This window comes from Urocitellus parryii, chromosome 3, assembly GCF_045843805.1.
Source record: "Urocitellus parryii isolate mUroPar1 chromosome 3, mUroPar1.hap1, whole genome shotgun sequence".
Taxonomy (NCBI): Eukaryota; Metazoa; Chordata; class Mammalia; order Rodentia; family Sciuridae; genus Urocitellus; species Urocitellus parryii.
In genome coordinates, this window is record NC_135533.1 from 138,264,051 (window position 1) to 138,276,628 (window position 12,578).

Here is a 12,578-nt window from a genome sequence, read left to right on the forward strand (position 1 = left end):
AGAATATCTCTGGGTTGAAGAGAAGCAGGCTGTTGCTAAGAGACCTTTCATAATGACCTCTAGGGAGGGGACGCTGACAAGAAGGAATGGGGCAGAAATAATGGACACAACGTGTATTGCTTGAGTCTTCAGAGCTCCAAGCTGTGGAAGCACCTAAGTCAGGCAGGAGCCCCAATTTGTTCTTTCCTCCCCGACTGATCAAAATGACCCTGGGCTGGGGGTGTAGCTCAGTAGCAGAGCACTTGCCTGGCTTGCACTTGGCCGTGGGTTCCCCAGAACTGCAGACACAAAAACACAAGCGATGCAGCCTTGGACTTGAGCTCAAACTGTGGCTCTCCCGTGTCTGCCTTGTGATGAAGCCCCTTGGGGTGGTCTGTAAAGGGACCGGTAATGCCCAGCTCTCAGGACTGTCAAGACCACTGAATACACCAATGTACATAAAGCACAAGCCAGGAGGTTAAAACTAAGCAAACTCACAAGACCTGCATGCAGCAGCCTGGATGCAGAGGTGTGTGAGATATGAGCCCCTCGGTCCACGCATGACTGTGGGATTTAGGGACCCTGACATGTGGCCCTTCAAATGACAGGCTCCAAAACCTTGCCACAAGTCTGCCAAGACTTCCGTTGACTCCCTTTGGTTACGCCAACTCACTTCATCCTTACAACAGGGCCATAGGGGGATTCTGTTTTACAGATAAACTAGGGTTCCAAGAGGCCCTGCCTTGCCAGGGACCCCAAGGTGAACCTCCAACTCACTGGTCACTCTCTGGGCAGGGCACTTTCTACTACCCAGAGCTTCCTGAAGGATGAGTGGCCATCCACAGGGTGTGGTGTTTCTGAACACAAGGCCTGGAGCCAATCCAGAGGAAGGGTATTTCCTCCCAGGGCCAACTGGGCTCAGGGGTATGAATCTGTGGCTGCTCACCTGCCCATGACACCCAGTGCATCCAGACCCATGTCTCCTTGGCCCCGGCAACCTTTGTAGATGTGGGGAGGCTAGGCCTTGGTTGAGCAGGACTTGGAATCAAACTGGGTCTAGTCCCAGCTTTGCAGGCACCCAGCTGTGTCACTACAAGGTGCTTTGGGTCCAAGGGTTGGGGGAAGGCCCTTGACTCAGCAAGAATGTCCCCTGTGCCTGCCCCATGCAATTCCCCTTGCTTGGCACCGTGAAGGCCACAGAACATTCCAGATCAGCAGCTGAACAACTTTCCACTTGAAGCTTTTATTGACAGCTTGTTTACTTCAGGTGATTCCATGAGGTGTTTGCCAGAAGCTACAACATCTAAGGCAATTAGCTTGATGTCAATATATATTTGTTTATTTAACAAATATATATTGGGTTGCAAGTAGGTGCCAGGGCTTGGGGATTCAGGTCCAGTTAGGATAGAATTTCCCTTCCATCATAAGGTGAAAAGCAAGAACCAAAGGGGGAGGGAAAGAGAGAGCATCCTGCCAAGAATTGAGGGAAGAGTTAAAATCATCTAGCAAAAAATTTAAAAGAGCAGAGCTGTGAGCTTCCTGTCTCAATCCGTCAGGATTTTCTCATGGAAGAAGCATGTCAGTTAGGGGTTTTGGGGAAAGAGAAAGAATGATTTTAAAACCAATTTTTGCTCCCCAATGTTTTATAAAGAACATTTTCAAAAACACAGAAAAGTTGAAAGAATGGGAACACCCACATCCCCACCTCCTGGAGCCCACAACTAATATTTTATTGCATCAACTGCACTTTTTTTTTCTTTCTTTTTTTCTTTTTCTTTTTTTTAACAGGAAGTTTCTCCCAGGGTCGTTTCAAGCGCTGCTCTTCCTGCGGATCCAGCAGCATCTTCCCCCAGGACACAGTGGGCTGGGGGGCTCGGCAGGGAGGAGGGAATGTGGTCCGGCCACGCAGTTCCAGGGGAATCTACCTGGGTGCGGTGGGAAAACTGAACGAGGGAGAAAATATATAATAAAACTCTTAAAAAAAAAAAAAAAAAAGTCGGGCTACTCCTGGGCCCCGGGTCTCACTGCGGTCTTAGCTACTTGAGACCAGAACCGGTGTCCCGCGGCTGCTTCTGGCCCGAAGGTCCCGCTCGGTCCTGCAAAGGGTCGCAACCGGCAGCGATGGCGGCGCCGGCGCCCGCCCTGGGCCCGGGGACACAGATGACAGCCCCGGAGCAGCTGGGCGGCACGGCCCGGGCGCCCCGCATCCCGCAGCCTGGCCGCGGGCTCGCCGCGCTGCTCCGGGCGGGGTGCGTCCTGCGGCAGCTGCAGGGCTCGTCCGGCCCAGTGTCCCCGCCACTCCAGACGGCGCGCTGTCCCGGGCCGAGTGGACTCGGGGAGGGCCCAGCTTCGCGTTCCTCCCCCGGCCCTGCCCGCGGACGGCCCGGCGCGCCCTTTGCATAAAGCCCTCCTCCCGGCCAAGGTGGAGGAAGTCGGGCTCCCGCCTGGATGGGAGGCGGGAGGCACCCGCGCCGCCGCTGTTTTCCGCCCGCCGAGCGCGCTGCGGGCAGGGCGGGGGCGCCTCCTCCTCCCGCCGCCGCCGCCGCGCTCCCCGGGCATCCTCGGGGGCCGCCGCCGGGGGACGCGGGACGAGCGCTCGGCACCCGGGGCCGGGGCCCTGGGCGCGCACCGGCCGGAGCCTGAGTTTCCTGATCTCGGATCTGGGGCGAGATGGCCGCGGGCGGCCGAGCGCGCGAGCCCCGCGTCCTCCTCTGCCTCGGGGCGCTGCTGGCCCGCTGGGTCACCGCAGGTGAGGGGCCGCGATCGGAAGGGAAAAGTTGACTTCTCCCCGGCAGCCGAGGGGGAGCGGCTGGGACCCAGCTCGCGGCGACCCCGCCGGGCCGCCCGGGAGGGTCTCGGGTTTCCTGCTCTTGGCTGGGCTCTTTGCAGGAAGGAGGGCGAGACTTCCCCGGGCTCCCGGGTGGGCAGCCGGCCTGCCGAGGGGCATGGGGAAGGGAGGTCGCGTGTAGTCGGGGAAGCGGCTTATTCACGGATTTCCTAGAGCGTCGGGTGTCCGTTCGCGTGTTCTGGTTTTACCTGCTGTACCGGGGCGCGCGCCGCAGGCTCCCCGTCTTCCTGTCCTCCCTGTCCCCAAGGTTGCTCTGGCCTTACACCTGTAACCTGTGGATTTCCCCACACGCCCTGGCAAGCCTACCTGTGCCCACTAGGGCGGAGGAAGCCGTGCCTGCCTTCCTCACTCTTTTCCCTAAACACACACTTTTTATTTTGAAATGATTTCAGACTTACTGAAAATTTCCCCTTAGATGAGGTCTGACTGAAAAACAAACAAGGTCTGAACTGTTGCATCTACACTCTGTTTTGTTACAAAAACAGAGTAGAGCGTTGCTTGCAAACATGTGTAGAATGTAAAAAGATTGAAAAAATTAATGCAGCAGCCAATGCATATCTTCTGTGTGTCCCAAATGTTACAAGCGAAGAGGAGATGGGTGGAGGGAAAGGACGTGGAGCCAGGGGGCAGTGTGCTTTGCCAAGATGCTTGTGGAGTGCTAACTCTCTGTTCCAGGGGCCCAGCCTACACAGTTGGTCTCCTCTTGCAGGTTCCTGGAGGCAGTTTTATATTGCACCTGAGCTAGCTTCCTAGCAGCAAGTGCCAAAAGTTCTTTCTTTTTTTTTTTTTTTTTTGGAACCTGGGATTGAACTCAGGGGCGCTGGACTACTGAGCCACATCTCCAGCGCTTTTTAATATGTTATTAGAGACAGGGTCTCACTGAGTTGCTAAGTGCCTTGCTGTTGCTGAGGCTGGCTTTGAACTCATGATCCTCCTTCCTCAGTGTCCTGAGCCACAGGGATTACAGGTGTGTGCCAAGTTCTTTTTTTTTTTTTTTTAAATATTTATTTTTTAGTTATCGGTGGACACAACATCTTTGTTGGTATGTGGTGCTGAGGATCGAACCCGGGCCGCACGCATGCCAGGCGAGCGCTACCGCTTGAGCCACATCCCCAGCCCCCAAGTTCTTAATTGTTAGATTCTTGTCAATTTTTTAGTTCATTTTGTTTTTAGCAATCATAAAAACAATATTTCCCATAATCTACATTTCCAGTTTATCTGGAAAAGTCTCAGTGTTTGGCAGCAAAGGGCCTGTCTTCCCTTGGAACTGAGCAGTGTTCATCTTTTTTCTAGTGCATGTGACCCCAAATTTGTTTCACCTTTACCTGTTGTAGTAATTTATTTCTAGCCCACTTTAGTTGGGGACATTACCTGCTAGTCCCTCTAGGCATTTGGTGGTCACTAAGGAGGGACAGAAGTTAGAGGTGATGGTGTAGTGTTCCCTGCTCCTAGCTGTCTGCAGTGTTTTCTGGATCTTGACTGCCTGGGGCCAGGGGCTGAAATTAGGCTGGAATGAATGAGCTTTCCAGGTGACCACTGCTGCCCAGGAGGATCCCCCTCCACAGCCACTCCCAATTATTGTGATACCCATGTAGTACCAGGGGACTTCCTGGGCACGGTGTATTTTTTATTGTTTTTCCAGTTGGGATTCCTCTTGGGAAAAAAGCTGTCTTTCTCCTGACACTCAGCTCCCCATAACATTGATTGCTTCTTCGGTTTGTCACCTGGATAGTGTATCCCATGTCATTCTTGGGAACAGTTGCTTGGAAAAGATAACTGTTTGGGCATGACTCCAATTCTACAATGATAGGTATGGGGGTGCATCAAGAGACTTTTATCTCTTCAGGGGTGCTTTACATCCTGTCCAGATTCCTTTGTTCCATGTTCTGATGCAGGTTGGGGGGCAACAGGGGCCCCTCTGGACATGGTGTGAATGGTTTCAAGCGGCACAAACTGTTACTGTGTTTTCTCACCTGCTTAGTTCAGGTGACCAAGGTAAATTCCTGGGACTCAGAGAACCTGGCACCCTTAAGACCTGTGTGCCTGTCCCACATCTCCTGGTGATTTGCATGGGTGGGAATTTAAGAAAATTGATTACGTTTTCTCACAGTACCATGAGAGTGCATGGGCTCATGAGGTGTGAACTAGCCCCTCTTCAAGACCACCATTTCCCGGCATCACTAACTCATGATGGATGGTTCTCCACTGAGTCAGGACTAGTTGACCTGCAAGGTTACCGCCAGCTTCAGCAGTCAGGATAGTTAGGAATGGAGTGGGCAGAGCCCGGGAAGGAACATGGCTTCCAGTGGCTTCCTTTGTTCCCGGGTCCTTCTGTTCCCTGGAGGAGAAGACCAAGTTAGCTCAAGTTCCAAGATTCACGTTTCACCAGGGCTTTTCCAAGCCACGGCTCCTTTACTCCTTTGCCAGGGAGTGGGGGAAGGGGCAGGTCTGAAGGCCAGGACCCCATGCTGTGTCTGTGACTCCCGCAGTTCATCTTCCCCTCCTCCTGGGGACTGCCACCTGTGAACTAGGGCTATCAGCCTAGTGGCTTGAAAAACAATAAACCTCACTTTCTTTCTTTCTTTCTTTCTTTCTTTCTTTCTTTCTTTCTTTCTTTCTTTCTTTCTTTCTTTTTCTTTTCTTTCTTTCTTTTTTTTTCTTTTTCTTTCTTTTCTTTTCTTTTTTTTTTTGAGGTGCTGGGGCTTGAACCCTCATCTGCTGTTGGGAATCTCACCTAGAATTAGGTGACATTCTCTGCCTTTCAGCAAGTGGCTTCGTTAGTTTTTTTCCTCCCCATCCTGTCTTTGGGGAGTGATGTCCGAATCAGGACTTCCTGTGACTCTAGGTGGACTTGAGGTATTCCAAAGGGAGGCCCTTCTGATTAGACAAGAGGCCAAACACAATGTAGCTTACTCTTTTCTTTCATAAGTGGGGAGGGTTCCCAGAGGCAGGTGGTGGTTTGTTTTATTGCAGCTTTATAGAAGTAATTTCTGTTTCATAAAACCCACCGTTTGAAGTGTCCAGTTCTGTGTTTTCAGTATATTCACCAGGCTCTGCGGCTAGCTCCACTCATGAACTGCAGCCCGGAACTGAGCAGCCCACAGGTTATGTTCCTTCTCTTGTTCCTGCGGCTCCCTGGATTTGGCTGTGGACTGTGGAAGGGGCTGGCAGATTAGCACAGTGGGCTGCTTTTGTTTCTTGCGATGTAGTGACAGTTTAAGGCCAGATCAGTGGCCCTGAGCACGTGTCCTCCTTGAAGGGCATCAGGATCACCTGGGGCTTTGTTAACAGTGCTGCCTGGTTTCTGACTTAGGTGTCTTTGGGGGCCAAGGGGAGGCTGCTGCTCCTGGTCCAGCGTTTGCACATGCTGTTCCCTCCACCTGGGAACCCCTTCCTCACCTCTACCTGGCTGATGCCTCTTGTTCGTCAGATCTCAGATTGCCTCCTGGAGGGAGCCTTTCCTGACATACACCCTAGAGGACTTTGGAGCCCTTATCTTCATGTTCATCATACTGTATCATAACCGCCAGTTTATTTTCTGTTTTCCCCACTAGTCTGTGAGCTCCTTTTTTTTTTTTTTGGTACCAGGGATTGAACTCGGGGGCACTTAACCACTGGGCTACATCCCCAGCCCTTTTTAAAATATTTTATTTTTTGAGATAGGGTCTGGCTAAATTGCTTAGGGCCTCAACAGTTTGCTGAGGCTGACCTTGAACTTGTGATCCTCCTGCCTCAGCCTTCCAAACTGCTGGGATTACAGGTGTGAGCCACTGGCTCTCAGCCCATTCTTGCAGGGTGCTTCCCAGAGAGCTTTAACCACAGGATTATTTGGACCTGAGATGGAGAAAGCAAGCAGCAGAGTAGCAGGAACAAAACCCAACCCATCCTGTCCAGATTTCTGGGCAAATGAAACCACGTGGGTTCTGTATCAGTTATTTATTGCCACAGTAATGCTGCGTAACAAAGCACCAGGAAATGACGGTTGGATAGGCGGCTCTGCTGATCTTGCCTGGCTGAAAGCCAATCTAGAATGGCCTCAGCTGGAAGGATCCAGAAGACGGGTCTGTACCTCGAAGGTCATCCTCCCCCTGCATCCTGGTGGGATGTGTCCTTGTCCTGTGGTCTTAAGTTCCTTCATAACCATCACCACTGTCCATCTGCAGAACATGTTTTCCTTCTGGTTTTGGAGATCAAGCCCAGAGCCACACATAGGCTGGCAGCACTCTACCGCTGAGCCACATCCTTGGACTTCGGTTACTAACTCTGTACCTGGGAAGCAAGGGCTCCCCATTGTCACCCCCAGCCCAGCCTCTGGCAATTGCCATTTCTGTCGGCATGATTCTGACTAACTCACTGTGTGAGTGGAGCCACGGGGATCTTTTGTGGACCTGGCTTCTTTCACCTAGCATACCGTTCCTAAGGTTCATCCACACTGTGGTAGGACAGCTTCCTTCTCCAGGCTGAGTAGTATTCCACTGTAACATTGCACATTTTGTTTATCCATTCACCTGTTGATGGACACCGTGTGGGTCCCACCTTTTAGCTATTATGAACCTTAAGCTATTATGCTGCTGTGAACAAAAATCTTTTTGAGCTCCTATTTTCAATTATTTGGGGTACATATCCAGAGGTGGAATTGGTGTCTCAGTTTTTAGTTTTCAAGAAGCCACCGTACTGTTTTCCACAGCATCTGGACTATTTTACACTCCCAACCAAGAGTGTGCAAGGGTTCTGAATTTTCCATGTTGAACACATTTTTTTTTAAATCTGAAATTATTTGAAATTCATTACATTTGTTTTGTTTTGATTTATTTTATTTTTTTTTTTACTTTCTGGTATGGGGATTGAATTAAGGGGTGCTTTACCACTAAGTTTCATCTCCAGTCCTTTTAATTTTTTCCAGACAAGATCTTGCTCATGGCTGAGGCTGGTCTTGAACTTGCAATTCCTCCTCCCCCAGCCTCCCAGGTTGCCAGGATTATAGGCATGCGCCCATGCCTGGCTGCGTGTATTTTTTTCTTTTTTTAAATAAAAAGTGGCCATCAGGATGAGTGTGAGGTGGCTCCTCACTGTGGTTTTGACTTTCGCTTCTCCAATGATGGTACATAAGCACTTTTTTTAAAAAATATTTTTTCAGTTATACATGGACACAATATCTTTATTTTGTTCATTCATTTCTATGTGGTGCTGAGGATTGAACCCAGTGCCTTGCCTTCCCACGTGTGAAACAAGCGCTTCGCCGATGAGCCACCATCCCAGCCCTACATAAGCACTTTTTAAGCCTCTGCTGTGTCACATCTGCTAATGTCCCACTAGCCCAAGCAAGTCACATGACTGAGCCCAGGGCAAGAGTTCAATGTCACAGTGAAGGGCAGGTGGGAAGTGGGGCTGTGTTTGTGAACCCCAAGTTTATTAATGTCAGTGATTGGCCATGAATCCTGACACAGTCTGGGCTCTGTGTATTATGGCACCATAAAAACCCACACATAGACAGGTGTGGTGACGGATGCCTGTAATCCTAACAACTCTGGAGGCTGAGGCAGGAGGATCGAGTTCAAAGCCAGCCTTAGCAAAGGTGAGGTGCTGAGCAACTCAGTGAGACCCTGTCTCTAAATAAAATACAAAATAGGGCTGGGGACGTGGCTCAGTGGTCTAGTGCCCCTGAGTTCAATCCCCGGGACCAAACAAAAGGAGGTTGTTCAGAGATCCAGAAGATGCTGATGGCCTGCACTTTCCTTGTCGCAGCACTGGAAGCTGTTGTCGTTGGTGAAGTTCACGAGAACGTTACTCTGCACTGCGGCAACTTCTCGGGACCCAGGGGCCTGGTGACCTGGTACCGGAACGACTCGGAGCCCGTCTTCCTTCTCTCCTCCAATTCCAGCCTCCTGTCCAGCCAGCCTCGCTTCTCTCTAGTGAGCAGCAGTTCCCTGCACATTGAGGCGCTGAGCCTGCAGGACGAGGGCAGCTACACCTGCCGGGAGGAGACCCTCAATGAGACAAGGTGGTTCCCCATGCAGCTGAAGGTGGCCAGTAAGTGGGGCCTGTGGGGTGGGGGGCCTGCAGGGCGGCAGTGGCGAGGCACCTGAGGCCTTGGATAGGAGGAGGCCTGGCCAACACTATAGGCTTTGGTATAGGGTGGCTGGATTTATTTCTTTTTCTTTTCCTTCTTTTTTTTTTCCTGGTACCAGGGATTGAACTCAGGGGCACTCCACCACTGAGCCACATCCCCAGCCCTATTTTGTATTTTATTTAGAGACAGGGGCTCACTGAGTTGCTTAGGGCCTCACTTTTGCTGAGGCTGGCTTTGAACTCACGATCCTCCTGCCTCAGCCTCCTGAGCTGCTGGGATTACAGGCATGCGCCACCGCTTCGCCTGGCTGGCTTTCTTTCTTTCTTCTTCTTCTTTTAAATTCTTTTTAGATGTACATGACAGTAGAGGATATTTTGACATATCATACATACATGGAGTGTAACTTCCCATTCTTGTGGTTGGACCTGATGTGGGGATACACTGGTTGTGTATTCACATATAAGTATAGGAAGGTTCTGTCCCATGTATTCTACTGTTTTTCCTGTTCCCATTCCCCCTCCCTTCCCTCACTCCCCTTTGTCTAATCCAATGAACTTCTCTTCTTCCCACCCCTCCTCATTGTGTGTTAGCATCTGCATATCAAAAGAACATACAGCCTTTGTTGTTTTTGGAATTGGTTTATTTCACTTACCAACATAGACTCCAGTTCCAGCCATTTACCAGCAATTGCCATAATATCATCCTTTATGGTTGAGTAATATTCCATTGTGTATATACACCACATGTACTTTATTTATTTATCTATTGAAGGGCACCTAGGTGGTCCCATAGCTTAGCCATTGTGAATTGATCGGCTATAAATATTGATGTGGCTGTGTCACTGTAGTATGCTGATTTTAAGTCCTTTGGGTATATACTGAGGAGATAACTGGGTCAAATGGTGGTTCCATTCCAAGTTTTCTGAGGAATCTCCATACTGCTTTCCAGGGTGGTTGCACCAATTTGCAGTCCCACCAGCAGTGTATGAGTGTGCCTTTTCCCCCACATTCTTGCCAGTATTTGTTACTTGTGTTCTTGATAACTGCCATTCTGACTAGGATGAGATGGAATCTCAGTGTAGTTTTAATTTGCATTTCTCTGATTGCTAGAGACGTTGATGCTTTTTCATATATTTGTTGACCAATCATATTTCTTCTTCTGTGAAGTGCCTGTTCAGTTCCTCTGAGATGGCCCGGACTTCAATCTGGGCTCTGCCACTTGCAGTCTGACTCACACCTGTATTTCCTCACCTGTAAGGAGGGGCTGAAAAGAATCCCTGCCCCATAGAATTGCTGTACAGACAGACTTCAGTGCTTCCAGTGGCTCCTGGCATATTAGCTGTTGTTTTTAAGTTGTTATTAAAATCATCCTTGCTCACAGCACTGATGGTCTGAATTCCTATCTTAAAGTCACCACATTGGTTCTCTGTCACCTGGAGGAAGCAGCTTAACATCTCTGAGCTTCAGTTCTCTGCATTTGTCATTTGGGGATAAGACATTGCCTGCCCCCGTCAGGTGGAGCGAGTGCTAAGGTGGAGCTAAGGTGCTGAGTGCCAGGCTTGGCACAGGTGCCCTGACTGACCACGCTTTCCTCAAACAGTCCTTCCTGTCTTCTGATATATACATAGAAATTTAGAGCAGGAATCTGCCATCTCCAGCTTCGGGTCCCATCTGCTGACCCGCAACAGCCCATAGGATTTCTATATGACCTGTAATCTCTGAATTTTTTTTTTGATGCTTTCATTTTATTTTATATTAAAGTAGCTGAGGTTTTAAATGTTGAGACCAGACCCAAGTTGCACAGGATGGCTTTGAACATGAGATCCTCCCATTTTAGCCTCCCAAGGAGCTGGACATTTTTTTGACACTTCTGATTGGTCAGAAAAAGTCAAAACAAGAATTAACACAAAATTCACATTTGAGTGTCTGTAAGTCAGGTTTGTGGGCACGGAGCCTCGTTCGTTCATTTAGCTGTCGTCTCTTCCTGTGTGGCTTCGGGGGCCGAGCTGAGCAGCAGTGACAGATCCCATGGCCCTCCCTCGAGGCCTGAAGTCTCTGCTCTCTGGCCCTTTAGAGAGAACATTTGCTGGTCATTGGTTTAGAGGGACACTCTGCCCTATGTCCAGGTTGTCTAGTTCAATAGAAAGTCCATGGGATCACTTTATTGATCTGGACCCAAGTTTCTTTACCTGTAAAATAAAGAATTTATTCCTTTATTCCACATGTTCTTGTGGAGAGCTGGATGCCCGGCACTGTTCAAGGCTCTGGGCCAACAAGGTCCCTTCCTCATGTGGCTGGCAGCCCCAAGGAGGACAAAACCAACACAGGAGGCAGGTGGTGTGGGAGGAGGGGCCTTGCAGAGAAGAACTGGGAGGCTTGGATGGGGAAGTTAGAAAGCAGCTTTGGGTGACTGGGAAGGTGGCTCAGGGGTGGAGGCCTTGCCTGGCAGAAGACCCTGAGTTGGATCACCAGCAGCCCGGGGAAAAAAAAGTAGGGGCTTTTTGGAGGCTTTGCTTAACCATTGCTAATCTGAAAATCTAAAATCCCAATCCAGATTTTGGATTAAGAATGTCTGACTGATAAAATCTATGCCAGTATTCCCAAATCCATCAGACTGAAATCTGAAACACTTCTGGTCACAGGCATTTTGGAGTGACATTGAAGCTGCTTGGTAAGTGGGACTCAGCCATGCAAGGACAAGAGGAGGGAACATTGCGAGCATCAGAGACAGGCTGGGTGCAGCCTGGTGCAGCCTGGTGCATCCTCGGGTGGGGAGCATGCCAGGGTGGGGAGCATGCCAGGGTGGGGCTTGAGAGGCCACATGAGACCATGTGGGACCAGGTGGGACCAGGTGGGACTGGTGTTATAGGTTGAATTAGGTCCCCTAAAAGATCGGTTGAAGTCTTAACCTCGGGTACCTATGAATGCTACCCTTTTGAAAATAGGGTCTTTGCAGATGTAATCAAGTTAAGATGAGGTTGTTGGGGGTGGGGGGATGTTTAACCCAGTGACTGGCATCCTCCTGAGAAGGGGAAAAGCAGTGTAGACAGAGACACTTGGGGACTGTCCTATAACGACCCTGGCAGGAGCTACGCATCCCAAAGGAGCACGGAGGATGGATGGCCCTCAGTGGAAGTCAGCAAAGAGCAGGACAGGACTCTCCTCAAGCCTAGAGGGAGAGGGGTCCTGCCACACCTTGATTTCCGACCCCAGCCTGCAGAACTGGGGAGTTTCTTTGCGGTCTTTGGTTAGGCAGCCCTGGGAACCTAATCCCCTTGGTCAGGAGTCAGGTGGTTTTTTTCTGGATGTGGGAGAAACAGCTGGAGCTTCAAGCTGGAGCACCGTGTCATTTGGCATCCGCAGGGAGAATGTAGTGTGTGGTCCCAAGAGGACCTGATAAAACAAAAACAGGGAGCCACTCAGAGGATTGAGATGTTGGTGCCCTGAACCAGAGTGGTGGCAGTGATCTTAGTGAAAGCACCCTGAAGGCAGACACACAGGACTTTTGGGGGCTAAAGGACGATGGGGTCTCAAGGTGGCCTCTGGCTTCTGCTGCTGCTCCTGGATGGGGGACTCCGTGAGCGGGGTTTCTCCGTCTGGAGGTCACAGGTGAATGTGGCTTTATCAACAGCTGTCACCGTTGTGGCCCAGCTCCTGTGGTGGCCACGGTGAGCCCTTGGGC

At 50.4% G+C, this 12,578-nt stretch overlaps 1 protein-coding gene across 1 annotated transcript in view; it reads left to right on the forward strand.

Moving 5' to 3' along the window:
- The first annotated feature begins 2,534 nt into the window (after nucleotides 1–2,534).
- Vsig10 (V-set and immunoglobulin domain containing 10) overlaps nucleotides 2,535–12,578 on the forward strand; it is a 32,676-nt gene continuing 22,632 nt past the window's right edge. The window contains exons 1-2 of the mRNA XM_026386166.2: nucleotides 2,535–2,728; nucleotides 8,573–8,857. Coding sequence (XP_026241951.2) covers nucleotides 2,650–2,728; nucleotides 8,573–8,857 — 364 coding nt within the window. The 5' untranslated portion in view covers nucleotides 2,535–2,649. The remainder of the gene's footprint in view (nucleotides 2,729–8,572; nucleotides 8,858–12,578) is intronic.